Below are 25,068 nucleotides of genomic sequence, written 5' to 3'. Positions count from 1 at the left end.
CCTTTTCCTACCTTCCCATAAGTAACAATTATATATAAAAATTTTACTTTTTTTTAAATGTCTGAAGGCCATCAAATTTTAAATAGTTCTTTAAAAACTAGCATTTCAGTTTTTTCTCAGCTTATGAAATTGGAGAGTATGATATGCTAAGAAACTAATCATAAAGTATTCATTAATATATCACTGATGCCAGTTTACCGTAGCTATTAAAACTATACCATCAAAATTAGTCATTTATTTCCTGAATATGCATTTATTTGCTTTATCTTATTGAAATGCCATTTTAAAAAACCACTGCAATAAGATTTGTCATACCAAAAATGTGAGTACTTACTAAGACATGAGGAGAATGAGTTTGGCTAGGTTTTTTGTTTGTTTGTTTTTTGTTTTTAATTTTTTTTTCTGTTTTTATGTGTATTCTTCTGCTTAATACCCCTTTTTTCAACACACTTGCCTTTTAGGATTTCTTACTTTTGGTCATTTCAACCTATATATTCCACTTCTTATAGTTATTCTTATGAGACTAGGTAAGCAATGGAGATAAAAACCTCTTAGGTGTATCAGTTGTAATTATTGAAAAACATAGGAAGACATCTATAGAGACTGAGTTGTTTTTTGTTGTTGGCAGTTTTGGGGTTTTTTTACGTGCTAAAGTGTCAAACTATAGTTTTACTAAACTGCCTGCTAAGGCAAGGAATTTTATATCTGTCTTGGACCCTCTCCAAAAATCGTTTATTATCAGAAGTGCTAAAACAATCTTATAACATTGATTCAGCCATAAATGGTTCTAGAGTATAGACTCTGAGATTAGAATTAAAGTGAAGCTCTTGGGTGATTTTATGACCATAGATCACAGATCAGCTACAAATTATTTTTAGTGAAATAATGTATTTACTATGTTAGTGGTCCTTTTGCACAAAGCCATAGTTAACACCTAAATTTTAGAATTATTTGCTTGTTCTCAAGAAGTTTTGTTGTATTCTGGCGATTTTGTTAATAAAATACATAAAGCTCTTTTGAAACCTTAATGGGAAACATTTGCTTTAATGTCAGGGTTTAACATGCATCTTTTAGCATTTATTCCCGGACACTTACTTGTTATTTATTTCGGAACAATGATTCAGTAGGAGTACCCTGATAGAAAATGCCGCATAGAGAATAATCATAAGGAATACATTTGATAGACATCTATTTTTTTTTAAGATTTTATTTATTTTGAGAGAAAGAGAGTGTATGGGTGGGGGAGGAGGGAGAACAGGGAGAGAATCTCAAGGAGACTCTACCCTGAGTGCAGAGCTCACAACTGTGAAATCATAACCTAAGCCAAAATCAAGAGTTAGGCGCTTCACTGAGACACCCAGGCACCCATTGATGGACATTTAGAAGTAAAAACCCAAAAAGATACTTTTTGGAGTTTTCAGTTAAGAGGTTTTCAGTATTAAATATTGGCTGCCATGAAAGCCTCAGAGCATTTCCTGCCCTGGTTTCTAAGAGTTCCTACAACATTTATAAATGTTAAAGCAAAGTAAAGATAATTTGATTTAACTGTCTTCCTTCAGGCAGGTACAATACTTTTATGTTCATTTTCAGATAAGGTGACTAAAGTCCCACTGAAATTAACTTGCCTAATTTTTCATACCTGCTGAATAGCAGAGAAAGTCAAGAGGCTACATATACTACCTTTTGTTATAGTAATAGCTCTAAACTTTTCAGGTGTCAGGACCCCTTACCATTTAAAAATATATATATTTAGGACCTAAAAGAGCTTTTGTTCATATGAATTCCATCCACCAGTATTCCTATATTAAAAATTCAAATTGAGACTTTTAAAAATATATTTATGTATTAATTTTAAAGCCGTTAGCTCATTGCATGATAACATAAGTAACACTTTAATAAAAAATAATGATTAAATGATTATGTTTTCTAAAGCAAACAAAGAGGTAATGAGAAGAGTAACATTGTTTCATATTTTTGCAAGTTTCTTTAATGCCTGGCTTTTCCCAAAAATTCTGACACATGTTTTATAAAATATAGTAAGGAAGAAGAACTTATTTTTTAAAGAGAATAAGGTCTTTGACCAAGTTCATTGTAGTCCCTGCTCTTTTTTTTTCTCTCATATAGTTCCCTACTCCCAAAACCAACCACAGGTGCTTGGTCTAATCTATGGGGATCTATTATTCCAAGTCCAGCCATCATGTCTGATGATTTTTTAGTTCAGTATCTGTTTGCAAATAGCCCAGAGAGATCAAGCTGTTCTAGCTCACAGCTCCCATGATGGTATGCAAGACACTTGCGGTAAGGAACCAAAAGGCCAGATTCATGCCTACATAAAACACCAAAAATATTCAGACTACCCACTATGGATCCTGAACCAACCATCAGATAAGATCAGATATTTATGAGCTCTCTGATATAAGTGCTATTTTCTATTCCTTGCACCAGCCTGTATCTATAAAGATATTGTAAAAATCAGAGCAGAGTTATTTCTTCACAATTTTCAAGTTGGAGGAAAGGAAAGATCAGGACATGCATCTGCTTTGATTTTGAGTAAAGAAATCCTGGGAATTATCAGACCTCGTATGAACTTTTTAAATGCAGCATTTAAAGGAATGCATACACACACACACACACACACACACACACACACACACACACAAAGCTACAGTCTTCAATTTAGCTGTTGTAATTCTTAAAGCCATAAACTCTCAACATGTAATTTTATAAAAATGACTCACAGCTCAATTTCCTATTTTCCTGCAAGCAGGAGTATTGTGAACATTTCAAAGGGGAAAAAGCTTTAAATACAAAAGTATAGCCTAACTTAATAGACTACAGTGGCACCTTTATCAGAAAATCTACTATGTTAGTAACATCACATACATCAAATATTATAAAAATTAATCTATTAAATACATTATTTTTCAGGCCACTTGCAAACGAGATCATAGACTTGCAATGTTGAAAACTCGTCGCTTCTACCTAGAAAAGAAAAAGGAGGAGGAATTGAAGCAATTTGATGAGAATACTAACTGGCTTCATCGTGTAAAAACTGAAATGGAACTCCTAGGTCAAAATGGTCACATTCCAAAGGTATAAATGTTTTGTTTTATGTATTCAGCCCTTTAAGCCCATTGTCTTTGTCATTGAGTAAATATCTCTCTTTGGAAGACAACTACTGTTGCTTCTCTCTGTGTTTTAATTGACTCATTTTACCATTTGCCTTCACTCATTTTACCTTCTGCCTCGCTAATTACCCACTAAATTTGCCTTTTCTGTACTTTCAGAAGAGTAAAGTTCTTTTAAGCAAAGTTATTCTTAAGTGATTACATCCTTTTATAAGATAGCTCTTAAGTAATAAAACTGTGCTTGAAGATATTATCATGTAGGTAATTTCAGTTTGTTTTTGTACTTGAGGTTTTGTAGAAAAAAATAGTTTTAAACGTGGTCACCCTTACTTGTATCATGGCTAATGAAAGCTGATTTGAAAGCTGTATGTTTCCTGCAAAAACAAAACAAAACAAAAACAAAAAACAAAAAAAGAAATCTATATGTGTGTGTGCATATAGGTACTAAGTTGAAGACGTTCCACCTGGAATGACAAAAAATGATAAAGAATAGTGATGGGTAATGATGGTTAATTGCTGAATCAGATAAGAATTGTGTTCATCCATATGGTTACAGAAATCTAACTTTACTGCTTTCAGCATTTAGGACTATATTTTGCTAATTTGTTCCCTTAACAATAAGTCTTGAGATTATGCAGTTTATTCCTAATATAGTCCCTCCAGAATGTCATCAGTGTCATCATTATACTTGTCATTTCATAGTTGCCATATCATTATTCCATCTTCAGTCTCAAGTTCACACTTAGGCCAGAAGAAGGAGAGAGAAAGAAAGTAGGGAGGTGTATCTGTCTTGGGAGAGTAAAAGCTTTAACAGAAATTCCTAGCAGACGTGTCTTATTGGCTAGAATTGTCACGTGGCTGTCCCTAGCTATAAGGGAATATGGAAAGGTGAATGTTTTTGCTGGACACATTATCACCCTGAACAAAATTAGGGTTCTCTTAATAAGAAAGAAAGGGGAAATGAATATGAAATAAGCACAACAAATAGACACCTGCTACAAAGTAACTAATTTTGATCCAAACACCACCTATTACTTTTTAAAAGAACAATTTCATTACACTAATTTTTTTAAAAGAGAAGTGTCTGAAGACTTTACTTTGATGATGCTTTTCTGAATTTCAGTACTATGTATTAGCGAATTGGTATCTAGTCCTCTGGAACTTTCAAATTTCTTTTAAAAAAGCACTAGACTGATTGTCAATACAGGTATAATATATTCAGTAACAAATGAATGCAGGTTGTAATGATAAATATTCAAAGATAACAATTTTTTTTGTTGTAATTGAAAAAATATTACCCAGTGCATCATGACCAAGGAAGTGAATTCTCTGGTTGGCTAGCAGTGGCTGTAAATAGCTGTCCTTTTTTGTGTAGAAGACTAGCAGGAGCAGTCACTGGTGACAGTCGAGGTAGGAAAGGAGCAATGAGCAACAAGCAGCAGATACCCTGTTTCCTAAGAAGAAAACCAAAGGTGAATGGAGACTGAATAATTCTTTAGTGTGGAGATTTACTGGGGGTCAGCCAACAACTTAATCTACACCTTAGTAATTCTAGAAGTCTTCAAAATATCTTTCTGAAAGCATCTCAGTCAGTAGATCAGGTATTAAATGAGTACAAAGCGTAATTTAATAATATTTTATAAGATAATTTAATTGATAAAGCGCTTTAGAATATTCCCCACAAAGAGAATGTAAATATTGGGAAAAGGATAGACTTTGGAATTAGAGTGGTTGGTCATTCTGTTATTTGATATTTGTATTGAGTGCTAACTCTAATTGTATAACTTTGGACAAGTTAACTTTGTTGTCTAAATTTCTTATTTTCAAAATATATTTAAATGCAATGCTATATGCAAAGGTCTAGCACCACATAACACATAATAGATGGTTGACAAATAATGGTTTAATAATATTTTAGGCATCTGTAACAAGGATGTCAATAGGCAAAGAAACATGTATAAAAAAGGAACATAGCAGAGTTAGCTGCATTACAAGATACATTTTCTATTTTTCCTCCAGAACAGTGATTCTGACCTTTTTGGGTCATAGATGCCTTTGAGAATCTGATCAAAAAGTATACAAATCTTCTCCCAGGTGAAAGGTTGAGGGTCACATTCATATAATTTTGCTTTCTTTTTTTTAAGTCATTTTTCCATTTATATAACATTAGGAATATTTTTGGTAAAATATAGCAAAGCTTAACATTTTTAGGTATACAGTTCAAGTGGCCTTAGTACATTTATCTTAAAATTTTAATACATGTATTTCTATTTCAAAATGTTATTACTAAAGTATTTTTATCTTACTAGCTTTACTTAATTTAGATTATACTTATAACTCAATATATTTGCATAATCAGAATTCTAATTTATAACCGAACCCCAATTACAGAAGTACTTAACTGTTTTAACATTAAAGAGGGAAAAAAAAAAAAAAATTTAGAAATTTACGGCTTTGCCTTTGCTTTCCCATATTTACCATATGTTTTATGGTTTTAAAAGTTTAAAAGTGTCACAGTATTCTTTTTAGTATTATTGCCATAATTGCTAATTTGTTTTTGCCTTTTGCAAATCTGCTTAGTAGCATTTATAAAGTAAATGTTGCTTGGGTTATTATTTTCAATAAACTGACATTTTTTTCAATATGGTCAAATTTATTTTTTCTAGCAATCAATCTTCTATAACTGTCTTCAGCAAAACATTTTCACAACCTGACTGTGAAATTAAAATTTATTTTTAAGTTCTTATTTTTTTATTGAACTTCATCACAAATAATTTGAAAAAAACAATAAAATTAAAATTGCTTCCATTCCTACCACCCTAATTTCACTTTCAGTTATTTTTTCATGAGTATTTTCACAGCTGAAATAAGCAGACAGACATAACTTTGCAAAAGGATTTATCCACAGTCATATAACTCTGGACATAGACCCAGTACTGTGACTTTCAAATTGGTGTCTTTTTTCTAACCTTTTCTGCATTATCTACTCCTTAACCTCTTAAATCTATTCACTTCTTTCTGTCTCCCACTACCACAATCCAGACTCCTAGCCCCCGTTACTGGACTGCTACCTTTGGTCTTTTTGCTTCCATTCAAATTCCACTGCAATGAAAATGAGCTTTCTAAAAGGTAACTCTGATCATATCACTCTTCAGTGCTTTCTCCCTAATACAAACTCTGTTATGATTTCCCAGACCTGAATACCTCTCAAGTTTTATATATAACCTCTCATTATATTTTTCATTTTAGCTATTACTAACCTACTTGTAGTTCTCAGAATAGACCATGTTCTTCCAATCAGATTCCATCATTAGTGTATCAAGACAAGAAAAGACTCAAATTATAAACTTGTCTTTTTAACAATGACCAGCTAGCCAAGGCCTATTATTGACTAATAATAGTTATACGATCAAGGCTTATCTTTTTAAGAGCCAAGTAATTTAAGAGGATAAAAGAAGAAAACTATCAGGGGAATATTTAAAGAAGGGATTTTTTTTTTTAAGAGAGAAGATGGAATATTTGGGAAATACATTCAGACCATTATGATCATTGAATTTTTTAACTGGAAGAGACTATAGAGACCATCTAGTGAAGCTCTAAATTTTAGTCAAGTAAACTGATCTCCATAAAGACTATATTTTTGGCTTAAGGTAGCATTTTTGTCCTGACTGAGCTATCTCAGGCCAGTGCTCTATAACTATACCATTCTGACCCCCTAAAGAGGACTTTCTCTAAAGATACATGCTAGGTTTCCTGAAATATAATCATAAATCATGTTGAAGAAACAACCCCCAACTTTACTATATATCAGGTAATATCAAATGACATTGTTTCTCAGTCATAGTGACTACCACTGGCATAGGAAGTATTGGGAAAAAAACAACTTTAAACTTTTAGAGAATCATTGATCAATTAACTGCAGATTGGGAAGGAGTATTGAAAAGCTAAAATTAATTTGTCTCCAGGAGGAAGTTTCCTGGTATAGCTCTCCTGCTTATGGGATTACTGTCTCAGTCCCTCAAATGTCCAAAAGATTTAATTTCTTTTCATAATATTGACTAAGATTTTCCCAGTTAAGGATTCTGAAAATGCTATTAGATTATCCCGTTCTTCACACTTTAGTATAACCACTTAGCTGACATTTTCCTACTTAAGGTTTAGTAGGTTTAAGGAAAGAAGTAATTTTAGGAAGTAGATTAGAGAACACTTGACAGCTGACCACAGGAGGTTTAGGAAAATAGGAACCTACAAAAGACTTTTGCTATGGGATAAAGCTTATACCAGATTTGGTGAAGGGAGGAAATTTTTATTACATGCAACTCCAGACACTGACTACACTGAATACTGTAACACTGAAACAGTTTGACACACCCTGTGGCCTGGTTGTGAATCTTACATTCTAAGTACAGAGAATATATTAAATGAAATATATAATAGATAAATGAAATTGTTACTGATCAATGATGCTGTGGCAGAGACTGTTTGATGTGTAGATGTCCATCTTTAAATATAATGCTTAGGGAAAGCCCTAAAGAAATCACATTTAAGCAAAAACAGGTCATATTCCTGTATTTTCACAGCATTATCAAGAAGTTGGATAGACCAAGAAACAAGAAACTGTCATCATAATAAAATTTGTTCTGAGTTCCTAACATTTAGTTTCTGAGAAACCTAAAACTTATCTTGCTTATAAGTTTTAGACCACCTATACCAGGATGTTTATTTTTCAAATCATTTCTGGACATTATCATTTTATATATAAAAAATTAAAACTATTAACACCAATATAAAAGAAGTTTTATTGATTTTATTTAATTTTAACATTCTTAAAGCAATCTGTAGTTTGTGTTGTTTTCCCCAGGAGCTCAATAAAGATCTTCATTGTCACCATTTGCACCTCCAGAACAAAGATTTGAAAGCACAAATTAAACATATGATGGATCTAGCTTGTCTTCAAGAACAGCAACACAGGCAAACTGAGGCGTAAGTACATGGATTTATCTATTCTATAAATTTTAACACTATAGACCTCAGGAAACTGAAACATAGAAGTTGTTTTCCACTGCCAGAAAATTGAGTTTTATTTGGTATAGGATACATTTATTTTTAAGTGATTGCCAGCATCAGAAAGTATGCGGAGTTAGAAAACATTAAGAAAATATGAAATATGTGATTCTTCTCCTCCAACTAATATTTTTAGCACTTTATAGTTTTGAAAGCATTTTTCTATAAAAATTTATTATGAGAAGCAATAACTATTAATAACAACTGAATTTTTTAAGTAGGCAGTTTTTAAAGTAGTCATAATTCCAGAATGATTTTTTGTCATTAGAATGAGGTTCCTAAAAATTTATATTTTTAACATCAACTGTCCCAATTCTTATGTGATGCTGTAGCTCTTTCATGTTCTACTAGCTCAGTAGTAGCATCTTTTGAAACATAATAGTAAAAAATGTATAACAGTCTTTATTTTTGTTACCTTGGATATGTCAGTCAACTCTTTAGGTGTCACTTTCATGCTCTGTAAAAATGAAAAATTTATTTCTCTATGGGCTCTCTGCTAGTCTAAAATTCTGCAGTTCTAGTATTCTCAAATAACTAGTAATTAATTTTCCATACTTTTGATGTAAAGGAAATCATATTAGGATAGTTATTTTAAAAAGACGAAAAAGGAAAGGAAAACCTTTTAGGGAGATAATCTTCTGTAGATAGAGCTCAACCTAATCTCCTTATACTTTCTATATTCATGAATATTCATTTACTAACATTCAAACCACCTGCCAGAGATAAAGTATTAAAGAAACCAATTTACTTCACCCATACTGTATTTACTGTATCAGACAAATAAATTAATACATTTAAGGTAAGTTTTAGTTTCAAATGGGCAAAAAGATTCTCTTACTGATTTAGCAAATTGCTGAACCCAAACTGTATAAACAGAAACAATATAGCATAATAGAAAAAGTGTGAATTTTGCAGTTGGTCTTGAATTCTATTTTATATTAGCAGTATGACCTTGCATAAATTATTTAACCTCGCTAAGCCTTAGTTTTCTTAAATGTTAATATAAATTATAATACTTTCCTTAAAAGATTTTGAAAGAATTAAATTACATTAAAAATTATGAAGGTGATGAACTGTTTTAGCCTGACTTTGCATCGCAGAGGCAAAAAAACTAATATAATAAATATTTAAAGTGCTGAAAGAAAAAAATTTCTAACCAAGAAATCTCTACCCAGCAAACTTATTCAGAATTGAGGGTGAGAGATAAAGAATTTTCCAGGTAAGCAAAAGCTAAAGGAACTCATTACCATAAAACTGGTCTTACAAGAAATACTGAAGAAACTTCCTTAAGCTGAAAAGAAAGAATGTTAATTAGTAATAAAAAAACATGAAGGTATAGATCTCACTGGTAAAAGTTACTATATAATAAAGGTAGAAGATCAATTACTTGTAGAGCTAATATGAAATTTAAAAGAAAAAGTTGTCAATTACTTGTAGAGCTAATATGAAATTTAAAAGAAAAAGTTGTAAATGTAACTCTCCAATAATTACTGGATACACTAGACAAAGATGTAAAATGTATCATCAAATACATGAACTATGGATTTCACTTCTATGTAGAATCTAAAAAACAAAACAAAGTCCTAGCCAGAGCAATTAGACATGAAAAAGAAAGAAAAGGCAGAGATTGGAAACAAGAACTAGAACTGTTACTATTTGCAGATATGACACTATGTATATAAAGAAAACCCTAAAGACCACCAAAACTACTAGAATTGATCAGCAAATTCAGTAAAATTACAGGATACAAAAGTCAACATACAGAAATATGTTGCATTTCTATATACTAGTTATGAACTATCAGAGAAATTAAGAAAACAATCCCATTGACAATTGCATCAAAATAATAAAATACCTAGGAATAAATTTAGCCAAGGAGGTGAAAGACCTGTGTACTGAAAACTATAAGACATTGATGAGAGTAATTGAAGAAGACACAAATAAATGGAAAGATATTCTGTGCTCATGGATTGGAAGAATTAATGTTCAAATGTCTGTATCCTACAACTCAGTCTATGGATTTAATACAGTATCTATCAAAATTCCAGTGGCAATTTTCACAGAAATAGAACAAAAATTCTAAAATTTGGCTATACAGCAAATAGCCAAAGCAATTTTGAGAAAGAACAAAATTGGAGGTATCACAATTCCTGTCTGATTATTTCCTTTGAACTATATTACAAAACAATAGCAATCAAAACAGTATGGTATTGGCTTAATAACAAGCACATAGTACTCCGTATGTTGACTAACTGTTAAATAAAAAGGTTTTTTTAAAAAAAGAAACTGCACTGTTATTTAAAAAAAAAAAATTAAGCACATAGATTAATAGAACAGAGTAGAAAGCCCAGAAATAAACCCATGTATGTATGTACAGAGAGAGAGAGAGAGAGAGAGAGTCAATTAATTTATGGCAGAGGAGCCAAGAATATACAATAGGGAAAGGGCAGTCTCTTTTATAAATGATGTTGGGAAAATGGACAGCTACATGCAAAAGAATGAAATTGGACCACTATCTTACACCATACATAAAAATTGACTCAAAATGGATTAAAAACTTTGAACATAAGACCTGAAACCATAGAACTTCTTGAAGATAAGCTCTTTGACATCAGACATAGAGGTGACATTTTGTATTTAACACCAAAAGCAAAGGAAACAAAAGCAAACATAAGTGAAATTACATCAAACTAAAAAGCTTCTGCACAGTGAAGGAAACTGTCAAAAATGTAAAAAAGCATCCTTCTGAATGACTCCAAATATTTCAAATCCTCTCTAATAAGGGGTTAATATCCAAAATATATAAAGAACATACAACTCAATAGCAAAAAAAAAAAGAAACAGTCTGATTAGAAATGGACAGAAGATATAAATAGTCATTTTTTCAGAGAAGACATACAGATGGCCAACAGGTATATGACAAAGTACTCAACATCACTAATCAGTGATCAAATCAAAACAGTGAGACATCAGTTCATATCTATGAAGTATGAAGAAAAGTAGAGTAAGCCTTGAGAAGATCCAAACTTCTAGAAAGACAGAAAGCTTCTTTGTTAAAACATTTTTGTCATCTCTTCTCTGCATAGCACCTGATTAGTATAGGTGCAATAAATAATCTTTTTTTAATTGACGTCATGCTTAATGACTTTTCCCTATAGTTGTTGCCTCTTTGGCTTCAGTGGAGTATTCCCCACCCTGAGCAAAAAGAAAAATGTCACAGACTATTTATTTGTATAACTATCTAAATATTTAAGACTCTCAGGTAATAAAGCAGTTATTTCCTTGCTTCTTTCTTTCCTTGCTTAAGAAAATTAATGCCTGTGCTTTTCCCACTGCCCTACCCATACTTAAAATGATCTATTCTCCTGGATGTTATGAGTTAACTGAAACAACCAAGACTGAAGGATTTCAGGGTCCTTCAAATTATTTGACATCTTCCTTGATATAAAAGTTAAGAAACACTGATTGAGTGTATAAATCTATACCTATTTAGCTGTGGGAATTTCTTCAGGGGACATTTACACGGAGGTCTAATACATAAAAAAAATACATTCAGTGCTGTTCTGATGGAGAAGATTCTGAATCACAACCAAGAAATCTGTGTCCCATAGATTCCCTTTACCCACTATTCTTGTCCACATCTCTTCCACCTGCAACTCCTTTGAATGGCTTTAAAAGCCAATGCTTAGCTCATGAAGAGCTAACTTGAAGGAAAGGTGAGTATGATGCCTTGAAGTGTTATATACCTAAAATGAATCTCACTGAAGAATGTATATTTTCATTTTTAATTCCATGGTACTTTGTATCAGTAATAACAGTATCTTTGTTTTATAAATCACATTATGCTTTGCAAAAACCTTTTTTATGTATTTAACTTATTTAGTTCTCACAATAGTCTCCTCATGTAAGTAATGACTGTTTAGTTTTACCCCAAATTATAGAGGAGAAACCTCAGCTGTGTATTGTCCAAGGTCATATGGAAACCAGTGAAGACTAGCTGAGAATATGACCTGGTGCTTATAATTCCCATCCAGGATTCTTTTCACTCTATGCTTAATGTACTGAGAATATGTTGAGGCATTCTAAAGGAAAATATGTACAAGGTACATTCTAATGATCTACTAGTACTTTGAATGTTACGTAGAACTATAATAACATATTTAATAGTTATATCTCTTTTCTTGTCATCTTCTTTCTATAGAGTCTTGAATGCTTTACTTCCAGTCTTAAGAAAACAGTATTGTGCATTAAAAGAAGCTGGCCTTACAAATACTGCTTTTGAGTCGGACTTCAAAGAAATTGAACATTTGGTAGAGAGGAAAAAAGTGGTGGTTTGGGCTGACCAAACTACCGAACATACTATAAAGCAAAATGACCTACCAGGGGTCTCTGTTCTTATGACTTTTCCACAACTTGGATCACCAGTTCAGTCTGCTCCTTGTTGTAAGTATAGCTTTTCTTGTATTGAGTAAATTGTCAGGTTATTTCTGAAGAGTAGCCTCCTTTATGTATCAGTCTGCAGCACAGTTAATTTTTAATAGGCTTGGCTATTTTGTGAGAATTAATGGGAAAATTAGCTTCAGAATAATTCCATTAATCAGTATCTTACAAAGGTTTAAGAGCAAGTATGCTTGATGTTCAAAATAACTTTAGCAATAAAACCTTTAAGTTATTTTACGTATTTTAATGGAATAATTTTACTTCCATCTTTATTTAAAATTTAACCTCAATTAAAGATTGAAGATTATAGTTAAGAATACTATATGCTTTATAATACATAATAATAAAATGTTTTTAAAGTCCACTGACATTATAGAATAAACTATATTTTGTTGCCATAACACTTGTTATCTCTCCTATCATGACGGTGCAGGACACATTTTAATTGCAAAACTAACATGTGATGTTGGTTAAAATAAACTCAGACAGTGGACAATTACATGTAAAAGTAGAATGCCCTTTGCAACTTTCCCCGGAACGCAATCTTGTGTCCTGTCTCAGAAATACAGTTAACAGTTTGGTTATCTTTGCAGTGTGTGTGTGTAATATTTGTGTTACATAATCTGACTCTAGCTTTTTATTAGGCTTCATGTGAATGCTAGTACATTATATATATATATATATATAGTATATACACACACACACACACACACACATATTGACGTATAACTTTTTTAATCTGTTATTTATTGAGTTTATTTTTAGGGTACATACATGAAGAATTTACCTTATTTTTTCTTAACGTTTGTGAGAATCCAGAGAACAGACGTACCATACTTTATTTTTTTTTTTAAGATTTTTATTCATTTATTCATGAGAGAGAAAGAGAGAGAGGCAGAGACATAGGCAGAAGGAGAAGCAGGCTCCACGCAGGGAGCCCAGTGTGGGACTCGATCCCAGGACTCCAGGACCACACCCTGGGCTAAAGGTGGTGCTAAATAGCTGAGCCACCCAGGAATCCCCTGTACCATAATTTATTAAACCATTGTTTTATTGGTGAACATGGCATCCGAAAGCATGATTGTGTATTCATATTTTTTTTGTTTTTGATTTTGTTTTAAATATTTTATTTAAATTCAATTTGCTAACATAGCATAACACCCAGTGCTCCTCCCATCAAGCTGTATGTTCATTCACATTTGTGCACGTGTACCAAATTCCTAGAGACTGGTTTGTTGGAATATAGGACAAAATATTTTTTAAAAATTAATCTGTCAAACTCCAAAATTTTCGTGATGCCAAATGTGTTTGATATCTCATCTTTACCTTAACCCAAAATAATAGTAACACTGAACTAGTGTATATTCTTTTCACCTTTGCAACTCTCATATTACTTAGTGACATTGTTTCATCTTCTCTGATGTATCCCTCTTTACACATTTGACTGGAAGTTTGTGTGTTGTGCTTTACATAGTTTTGCTTCTGATTAAAACTGCCTCCCGCTATACTTCTTCATCTCCAAACTTTTCTGTCTAGAAGTCTGGATCTTCCCAAGGCTTACTCTGCTTTTCTTTTTTTGTTTCCAATACTGATACTAGGAGGTCTCCGTTTTGTTTAGAGAGTTCTAATTGACCATACAACATCACAATCAATTGATCAGTTAAACTGATTGTCATTGGTAATTATCTCATAGTCTATTCCCATATATTTTTTCTGAGTTTACAGATTTGAGAAAAGCATTTCTCATATATATAATAACTAGGGTCCTTGTTTGTCTCTTCTAGCTTTTCCATTGATCCATGTGATTTCCAACTTCCAAAAATTACCCAGATTTGTGTGTTTGATTTTATTTCTTTTAGTATGATCCCTTGTCAGAACTGTCCGTCAAATACTTGCTTTGTTGCTTTTTCCTTTTTGGATGTTTGTTTCCTGTTTCATTGTGGGTTTTGCTTTTTATTTAATTTTATCTGTTCTAATCTTTGCTTTTATTATTTCTTTCCATCTACTTTTATTAGGTTTATGCTGCTGTTTTCATTTAACTGACAAAGATGAATGTTTGTTTATTAAATTTCATCTAAGTTTTCTAATTTATGCATTGATGTCCATAGGTTTCCCTCAACAGGCTTTAACTTCATATCACAAGTTTTGGTACATAGCATTTTAGATTACTATTTAGTTCAAAATATTTTCTGATTTCTGTGGTAATTTCTTCTTTGACCCATTGAGCATATTTTTTAAATCAGTTTTTATATAAAATTGCACTTTCAGATTGAGCGGATTTCCATTTGTATTCAGGTTTGGAGAAACAATTAAAATAAGAATCACACTTTTAAGTGTCATGTGGTCATCCAGTAAAAATATTTCATAAAAATGATAGTTTTGATTTTTTTTAGTTTTTATTCTTAATATCAAAAATCTGTGGCAAATTCCATTCTATTTTTTGTTTACTTATAGCTTACTTGAATTCTGAGAAAATACTCCATATGATTTTAAAGATTGTGAGACTTTATTTATTCCCAGCATATAGTGGGCTGGTGTAAATGTTTCAAGTATGTTTATAAAGAATGTATATTTTGTGATCCCAGGATCCGGGATTGAGTCCCACGTTGGGCTCCCCTCAAAGAGCCTACTTCACCTGTGTCTCTACCCCTCTCTCTTTCTGTGTCTCTCATGAATGAATAAATCTTAAAAAAAAAAAAAAAAAGAATGTATAGTTTGTAGTCATTTATTGCAACATTCTATATAAGTCAGGCTAAATTGGTTGTGTTCAACTCTTATTCCTTTTTTTTTTTTTTTTAAGATTTTATTTATTTATTCATGAGAGACACAGAGAGAGGCAGAGACACAGGTGGAGGGAGAAGCAGGCTCCATGCAGGAAGCCCTATGTGGGACTCGATCCCAGGATCCCAGGGTCACAGCCTGAGTTGAAGGCAGATGCTCAACCACTGAGCCAAACCAAATGTCCCTCAAATCTTATTCTTACAGACTTTTTTTTTTTAATGTTCTATCACATACTGTGGAGGCCTATTAAGAATTTCCTCTGTTACATTGGGTTTTTCTGTTTTGTATCAGTTTTCTATCACCACACTAACACAAACAAAACAAAATAACACTGATTTATTACCTAAGAGTTCTTAGGTCAGAATTACAGCAGCCTCAACTGGTTACTCCACTTAGAGTTTCCCCAAGACCAAATCTGGGTGTCAGCCAGCTGCATCTCTTATCTGGAGGTTCTGGGAGGATAATATGCTTGTAGGTTCGTTCTGGTTGTTAGCAGAATTCAGTCCTGTGCAGCTGGAGGGCTGAGGTCCCTGTTTTCTTGTTGGTTGTTGGCCAGGGGTCGTTCTCAGTTTTTAGAGTTTAGAGGTCTCCCATATTCCCTGGCATGTTGTCCTCTTCATCATTTCATCTCCTAGCCAGCAAGGCAGGACATTCATTCTCCTGCTTCACATCTCTCTCATCTTCCCTCTGCCTCATCTCTCCTGCCTAAAATTAGAGAAAAGTCTCTGCTTCTAAGGGTTCATATGATTAGATTGGGCCCACTGGGTAATGTAGGAGATAATCTTCCTGTTTTAAATTCCATAACCTCAGTTACATCTGCAAAATCCTTTTTGCCGTGTAATGTTAACACATTCACAGGTTCCAGGGGCTAGGGCATGGACATCTTTTAGGCGATATTTCTCCTTGTAGTTCGGTCAATTTTTGGTTTTCATACATTGAGATTATATTATTACATCTGTATATTTCAGAATTCTTACACTTTTTTCTTATAAAATGTACTTAATCTAGTAATTTTTCTTAACCTTAAATTTACTTTAGTGTTGATATAGCTACACTGCTTTTCTTTGGCTTGTGTTTTCAGGGTTTATCTTTTTTTCTGATTCTTTCACTCGAAATCTGAAATCATATATATTTCATATATGACTCATAAACAGCACATAATTAGGTTTTATTTTTTTTGTTCTGCTTACAAGTCTATCGTTTAATCTATTCATTCTTTTTGTGCTTGATGAATGTGTTGATACTTGGTTTTGAATCTACTATGTTGTGTTTTGCTTTCTAATTGTCCTGCTTATTTCAATTTTTTTTAACTTTGCTTTGAAGTGATGGAGTGATATTTAATATTCCAATTTCTTCACCTCTGAGCTTAGAAGGCTATACACTGTTGTTATTTTAGTAGTTACCCTTAGGGCAATATTATGTATCTTTGCTTTATCAAAGTACCTATGTTACTTGTCCTCAGACACTGCTAGAAGCTTAAAATTCTTAACCTGGGTTAACCTCTTTCCTGACATACCATTGTTATGATGTATTTTATTTTTCTACATTTTTTTGGCATCTCTGCATCTCCATCCAAGATATTTTTTAATCTAAAGAATCTTTTGCATTTCCTTACAGTAGATATGCTGATGGTGTATTTCCTTAGTTTTTATATATCTGAAGCTGTATTTATTTTACTTTCTTCCTTGAAGACTATTTTGCTGGGTATAGAATTCCAGTTTTGTATTTTTTTTTTTAGCTCTTTGAAGATCCTAATTCATTAGCTTCTGTGTTTTTCTTGTTGTTGTTGAAGTCAGCTGTCATTCTGAGTGCTCCCTTGAATGTAATTGGACCTCTAACTTCCCAAAATATTTTCTCTTTGTCTTTGAGTTTTAGTAGTTTTGCTATATTGTGCTATAGTTTTATATTTTACTGTCTTACTTAGTAGTTCATAGAACTTTCAGAATTTGTGTTTGGATTATCTTTCATTAGTTTTGTGAAGTTCTTAACCATTATAGCTTTAAATATTGCTTCTGCTACTTCTGCTTTCTCCTCTACTTCTGGAACTCCAATTATATTGCATGATTCTTTTTCTTTCTCTTATCTCTGACTTTTTTTTAACTCTCTCCTGCTTTTCTTTTCTATTTTTTTTTGGGGGGGGGGGAGGGTTGTTTTTTTGTTTGTTTTTTGTCTCTCTGGAAGTTTCTTTTCACATATTCTGGAGTTTACTTTCTCTTTGGAGCTATGTCAAATGTCTCTTAAATATCAAGTTCCTAATGTCAGTTATATTCCAGTTCTAGAGTTTCTGTTTGATTCTTTTTGATAGTTTCCATTTCTTGGCAAAATTTCTCACCGAACACAATGGTAATCATTCTAAAGACTGTGTCTGAGAATTCCCAGGTCTGGAACCCTCTGAGTCTGTTTCCGTTATCTCTTTCTGCTGATTTTCTTTCACATAGTCTCATTTTCTTGAAGACATGCTAATTTTAGTGCATCAGACATGTTTTTGCAGAATTGTTTATAGAAATACTTTAAGACTTCCAATAATAGGGACGCCTGGGGGGCTCAGCAGTTGAGCCTCTGCATTCTGCTCAGGGTGTGACCCCGGAATCCTGGGATCTAGTCCCACATCAGGCTCCCTGCATGGAGCCTGCTTCTCCCTCTGCCTGTGTCTCTTCCTCTTTCTCTGTGTCTCAAATAAATAAATAAATAAATAAATAAATAAATAAATAAATAAATAAGATCTTAAAAAAAAAAAAGACTTCCAAGAATAATATCTTCCTTCAGAGAGGATTTACATTTTCTTCTAGGTTCCTGGTGCCCTTAACAATCCAAAATCACTCTAGTCCAATTTTAGGGAGTGGGATCATTGGAAACTGCAGCGGCAGCTTCTGCTAAGGCCTGCCTAGCCCTGTTTTGCTCTCTAAAGTGTAAGCTCTTATGGTTCTAACTCAAAGAAGGAGGATTTATGAAGAACTTGGGTAGTGGGCCCTAACTTCCAGTTCTATCACCCCATTCTACCAGGGTCTCAACAATGTTACTAAGCTTTTCTGCCCCTTCCTTCAGAATCAGCATAAGACCTCAGGGGGAAAATAGCTGTAAATGCAGAGATTATCTTCAGAGCTTCCCACCTTTCTCCTGATACCTACCTTAACAATCTCATTAGCTTTTCTGTGCCTTCAAGCATATGTTTTTGATATTTTGTCCAGACTTCTTTATTGCCTTCAGTAGAAAGGTTGTTCTGAATTACCTGGCTTTCTATTATTAAGTTCCCTATGTTGTATTTTTACATTAAAATGATTGGGAAGTTGAAGATATATATTTATACCTTCTTTCTCTTTTAATAAAGCACTATCATCATTAAAACTAACCTAGTTGAGATCTTCGAAAAGAAAGCATAAGATTTTTTTCAAATTCTCTCATTCTTTTTGGGCCTTGATTTTTTTTTCTTTATAATGTATTCAAGATGTTGGAGAGGAAATAGGGTTTTAACACCAAGCTTGAGAAATACTGTGACCACCTGGCGGTCATTATTACTTATTTAAAAATACATATTTCACTTATAGTGTAATTGCATAGACTATACTTGTCAATAGTAAAACGTTTATTTGGCTCTTAATTCCTTTTCATAACACTTTTTAAAAGAAAAACTGTTGAAGTCATGTTACATTTTATAATTATGTATTTCCTTTTGAAGGTGTATCAGAAGGTGAATTTTGTTTTTATTATGTTTTCTTTTTTTTTTTTTTAAGATTTTATTTATTTATTCATGAGAGACACAGAGAGAGAGAGGCAGAGACACAGGCAGAGGTAGAAGCAGGCCCCACACAGGAAGCCCAATGTGGGACTCAATCCCGGAACTTCAGGATCACGCCCTGGGCTGAAGGCAGACGCTTAACAGTTATTTAATATTTTGTTCACATGATTTCATAGATTAACTATTTACTTGGTGTGTCTTATTTATTCCATGACTTATGTATGTTGTAATCACTATGAATAGAAAGTCATAGATGAATAACAGAGAAAGGGGCATAGGGTATAAAGTGATTCCACTTATTTATTTTTGTTAGTCTTATTTAAAAAGCATAAATGGTGAAATTTATGTTTTGATTTCTGAAGAAGCAATACCCACATAGTGTATATTGCTAAAATTATATTATCAATAGCAGTGTTAACAAATTTAAGAAGTAAAATTGAAGAGATTCAATTTAAGCAAAACATGAGTCACATGTTTCTCATTTCATTTATGCTGACATGTGTGTCACTGACTTTTTTCTTATACTCTCATAAAGAAATAATAAGTAGTTTCATTGTTAAATTACAAAGATACTAAATGCTGTTTGGTATTTGAGTTTTGAATTGATTCTTTTGTTTTTTGTTTTGTTTTGTTTTTCTGGTGCTTTTGGGACCTTTAAAGAGTATTAGACTAAGAGCAATCTTTAGTTTTCAAACGAATATACGCTGTTCTTTTAAGAGTCTGATGAGAGGGGTGCCTGGGTGGCTTATTCTGTTAAGCATCTGCCTTCAGCTCAGGTCATGATCCTAGGATTCTGTGATCAAGCCTCATGTCATGTTGCCTACCCAACAGGAAGCCTGCTTCTCCTTCTTTCTCTGCCTCTCCCCCTGCTTGTGCTCTCTGGTGCTTTCGCACACTCTCTCTCTCAAATTTATAAATAAATTTAAAAATCTTAAAAACAAAGAGTCTGATGAGATTAACCATAATTAATCTAATTTGTACTCTATTAGGCATTTAGGTTAATAAATTTTTATTATAAATGGCATTGCAGGAGGCAAATATGTATATTTATTTTGGTGCTCGTGTTTGATTACACCTATGATTAATTCCTAGAAGTAAAATTTGTAACAAAGCAATAAGCACATTCTTTTAAAGTTTATAATACATATTGCTTAGTAAATTCTTCCACACCCCTCCCATGTGATCATACCAATTTTAACCCCCATCATCAGTGTAAGAAAATGATCTCTTTTCTCCTTTTAGTCTCATCAGTTTTTGGTATTAAAATGTCTTCAATTTTAAATTTTTAGAAAATTATTTTCAAACATACATAGAAGTACAAAGAATAATATAATGAACTCCATGAATGCAACACCTGACTTTAAGAATGATCTCATGTCTAGTCTTGAGAACCCCATCTGCTTTTCTGCACCCCATCTATATCTGTACTGGATTATTTTGAAGGAAATGCCAGATAGCATGTATTTCTTCCATTTAGACTTTAGTGTGTCTGAAAGAAAATATAATATCCTTTTATATCATACCTTTTAAACATATATTTAATCAGTGTTTAGATTTCCCCCATTGTCTCATAAGTGATTTCTTCTTAAGTTCTTCCATCAACATACAAACTAGGCCCATCTTGTTATTGGTTGATATAGCTATTAAATCTGTGTAAATCTGGGGTTCTCTCTCTCACTTGTCTTTGCTAATTATTTATTGATTCTTTGCTAATTTCAGTCATACATATTATCTTTCTATTTTTTCTTTGTTTACTAATATGGTTGAATCTAATTTTCTGTAAGTTACCTAGCCATCATTTGAACATTTTTCTGGCTTCGTCCTCTTTTGTAAAAATTGTTACATATTTTCAGGATATGGATTTTTATTCATTCAACAATATTTATTGAACCTCTATGTGCCAGATACTTATCTGATGCTAAGGATACATCAAAGTACACAACAAACCTATTTATCTTCCTGGAGTTTACATTCTAACGCAGAAAGAAAGACAATAAATATAATAAGTAAATTAAACAGAATCTTAGAAAGTAGTACATGCAGTGGGCAAAGAAAGAGAGTTCAGGAATGAGGCTGGGGAGAGGTTGCTACTTTAAATAGCATGGTCAGAATAGGCTTCGCTGATAAAACTTGAAGAAGTTCACAAAGTTAGCCATGTGAATATATGAGAAAAGACTCATTTTCTGGTAGAACAAGTAATGCAGGTCCCTGACATAGGCTGGCATATTCATGGAATGGCTAGAAAGACATAATTGGTACAAAAGAAAAGGGAAAGTAGAACGTGATGAGATCACCAAGGGGAGGAAGGCAGATCAAGCCTTGTAGGTCATTATAAGGACTTAGACTTTAACTCTGAGCACATCAGGAGCTATGGCATGATCTGAGGAAAGATGTTACCCATTTCCATCATGTTTTCAAAAGATCTTTCTGGCTGGTGTGTTGAGAGTAGGTTATAGTATCACAAGGGTGGAAACAGGAGACTACTGCTATTAACTCAGGTAAAAGATGGTGGTGGCTCAGACCGAGTTGGTAGCAATGGAGTTGGTGAGAAGTAATCAGATTGTCATATGTTATGAAGGTAGAACTAGCATAGCAGGATTTTATCACCAATTGGATTTGGGCTGTGAGGGAAAGAAAAAGCCTAGGATAACTAAGATTTTTGAATTGAGGAGCTGAAAGAATTGAGTCACCTTTAAAGAGATGGGGAAGATTCAGGTAGGGCAGGTTTGCAGAAGACTGACAAAAGTTCAATTGGGGCATTTTAAATTTGTCTAAGATACATGCAAGTGGAGATATATAAGCAGTTGGATATAAGAATCTGGAATTCAGAAGAAAAGTCTAAACTAAAATACAAACTTGAGAGCTGTTAACATTTAGATGATATTTAAAGCCATAGGACTGGATGAGATCATCAAGGGATATTAACTCTTTCCTCTAAGATACATGTTGCAAATATCTTCATCAAGTTTATCAGTTACTCTTAACTTTGAGATATTCTTTTTAATAAAATTTTTTAACTTTTATATCATACAATAGCTTCATTTTTTTTTCTCTCTGACTTTGGAATAATGCCTCAAAAGGCCTTTTTTCCATAAGTTTTTTTAAATTTTTTACTTTTATTTTCTCCTAATTTATTTTGATGTAAGATGACAAGCAAAAATCTAATTTTTTTTCAAAGAGTCTAGCATTCTTGTATAATAATACTGATAGTCCATTCTTATGGCACCTTTGTTTTAAATACAATAAGTAGTCAATTCTATTTATTGGATTTATCTCCTGTTCTTTAGCTTATTTGTCCTAGAACTCATAGCTATTATTTTCATAGCAGATACTTGATAGTATCTTTTGATACATAGCAGTGCTAGTTCTCCTTCTTTGGGGTTGTTTTAACTAGGTCCCATGCCCAATGCAGGGTTTGAACTCACGACCATGAGATCAACAGTCACACTCTACCAGCTAAGCCAGCCTGGCACCCCATGTTATTCTTTGTCCTTAAAATGTTCTTGGCTCTCCCTAAGAAATGAATGTTAGCATAATTTTTTTTTCAATTCCAAGGAAATAAAATCTTTTGAAAAATAAAGAAATTAATTTTGTCTTCACATTTTTTCACTATCAGTTCTTCTCACTCTAGAATAGTTTGTCTCTCCATATTCATATTTTCTTATATGTTTCCCAGCAAAGTTTTAGAACTTTGTATATATTTTTGTACATTTGCTATTAAATTCCTAAGTATATATTTTTGTTATATGAATTATTTTAATCTTTCTTATATTAATAAGCCTGTATTGTTTCTTAAAAAGACACTTTTTCAATTTTGTTTGTGTTAATACTTTACCAATGTCAGTACTTGATTTTGAAACAGGTAGTCTTTTCAAAGACTTGAAATCTTTGCCTCCAAACTAAATGTCTATTTACTTGGAGTAAAACATGCACCTCTTTTAGGTCCAGAAAACAGAAAGTGCATTCACGGAGTACCATGAAGGATGGGGGTGCTGGCAGCAAGGTTTATTTATGGAACTGATAAAATTTCTGACATTAAATGAAAAGTCAAGATTTCCTCATTATCCATCTGGAAACTCACATTTAGTAATATTTCTGTCTCTAACCTTTCCTTTTCTTAAATTTTGCACCTCATGTTAGTGGTTTTTATCTTAAAGTACAATAAAAGAAAAGACACCAGTGGAACCAGTGTCTTACATGTTGTAGAGATACTATGATTGAATATAGTTCCAGTGTAAGTTTAGGTTTCCCCTAAAATTACTTGAATAGAAGGAAATGCCATTTAAAAAATAGGAGTGTCTATAAAAATTCCTCATAATAAATATGAAGCAGCAGAAATACTTATAAACTAAACCTTCCATATTTTCCTATTTGGTAATAAATTTAATCATTACTTATAAACAATGGAAGTCATGTTTTGTAGCCTTGAATAGATTTCGTTTGGCCCTTACTCTCTTTGTAAACAAATTAGTTTTCAGTTACTCATCTGTAACTGCAAACATTACCAGAAATTAAGATTCTTTGCATTGTTTTTTCCGCATCCTAAATAAGCATGAACACTAGGAAAATGAGACTGAGTGGAACCATGGTATCTGCTATTTCCCACAGAGACAAGTATCAATAGGTTATGGGAGATTTATTATTCAGAGTATTGGATTATTTTAAAGGACTATGACAATTTTTAATACCTGGGAAAATGTATTCTCTCTTTAATATTTGTAAATAGCTGTAAATTATCTGTATAAGTATTAATACTGCAGTAACCACAGTAATGTCATATAAATGCATTATAAAATGTTTATTATTTGGTTAATCAGTACTACCTTAAGGTTACATATCTTGTAAATAGTTTAAAATTCATTCACCTGTATCATTTGCAACAGAATTCCATGAGTCATAAGGCTGTAAAAAGAATCTAGATTTATGATTAGTACAGTAATTGTATCAATCATTTGTAGCCTAGAAGTGTTTATTGAAATGCATATATTAATATTTGATTTCACTTTAGAACTTTGCCAACTAATTTTAATTTAGCATAGTTTCCCAAAATACCTCCTCACGTACATATTAACATGAGTGCTAGCAAAGGAAAAATCCTTGCCATCATTTTGTACCAAGCCTCAATTAGATCTAATCCCATTCATCATGTCTCTCTGTCATGAACCCTGCTTTGCAGCCTGTGACTCATGTTTGCTAAATACTGCATTCTGCTTTTTACACTAACGTACAGCTCTGTAAATCTTTTAACGTTTGCAGTCTTAAGCTTTTGATAAATTAGTCCCTCTGGGTAAAATCATTCAGGACACCTGATATGGCACATCAAAAGATGACCCCAGAAGGCCTGCCCATTTTTTAAGAGAGGGATTTTTAACTCATTAGTGATAAATTATCTAGTCCCTTCATTTAAAGGAACCATCTGTGGAATGTTTCAAAAAGTTAAAGAATAAATATAGACCCCTCGTACCTAAGAAGCCATATGAAATTGCCATTTCATACTTGTGTTTTAGAGATTTATTTAAAACAGAGAGAGAAAAACAGGGAATAGAATCTTCCTTAATTCAATGTATTTTAAAACACTTTGAGAAAATTTGATCTAAGAAATGAATAATTATAGCAATATCTAAACTAGTTTCTATTGTTTCTCCTGTCTACGATCTACTCTTCACACTAAAATTATCTTCCTTATACAGACCCCTTACTTAGAGGGGCCTTCAAAGGCTTTCCTTGTCCAATGCCAAGCTGCAAACTCACTTTTCTGCAGCCATTGATGTCCCAACTTCCTCTTACACGTTTTATTTCTTGCCTCTACAGTTTCCAAGCTTTCCCCTCACTCTTGAATGTTGCTTCCTCTTGCTCTATCCCACATCCTAGCCTATTAAAATCCTTATTGTCATTGAGAGTCCAGTTCAGATACTACCT

The 25,068-nt window shown here is 32.7% G+C and overlaps 1 protein-coding gene and 1 non-coding gene across 3 annotated transcripts in view; both read left to right on the top strand.

Moving 5' to 3' along the window:
• KIF18A (kinesin family member 18A) overlaps positions 1–25,068 on the top strand; it is a 78,402-nt gene that overhangs the window by 29,267 nt on the left and 24,067 nt on the right. For both annotated transcript variants that reach the window (XM_025459819.3, XM_025459820.3), the window contains exons 11-13: positions 2,929–3,093; positions 7,990–8,111; positions 12,394–12,635. In XM_025459819.3, coding sequence (XP_025315604.1) covers positions 2,929–3,093; positions 7,990–8,111; positions 12,394–12,635 — 529 coding nt within the window. The remainder of the gene's footprint in view (positions 1–2,928; positions 3,094–7,989; positions 8,112–12,393; positions 12,636–25,068) is intronic.
• On the top strand, positions 9,253–9,321 carry LOC112668014 (small nucleolar RNA SNORD57). Its single transcript, XR_003141392.1, has one exon. It is a non-coding gene; the product is annotated as a small nucleolar RNA SNORD57 (small nucleolar RNA).

Source organism: Canis lupus, chromosome 21 (assembly GCF_003254725.2).
Source record: "Canis lupus dingo isolate Sandy chromosome 21, ASM325472v2, whole genome shotgun sequence".
NCBI classification, from domain to species: domain Eukaryota; kingdom Metazoa; phylum Chordata; class Mammalia; order Carnivora; family Canidae; genus Canis; species Canis lupus.
The sequence above is the reverse complement of the archived record's forward strand: the minus strand, read 5'-3'. Positions and strand labels throughout refer to the sequence as shown.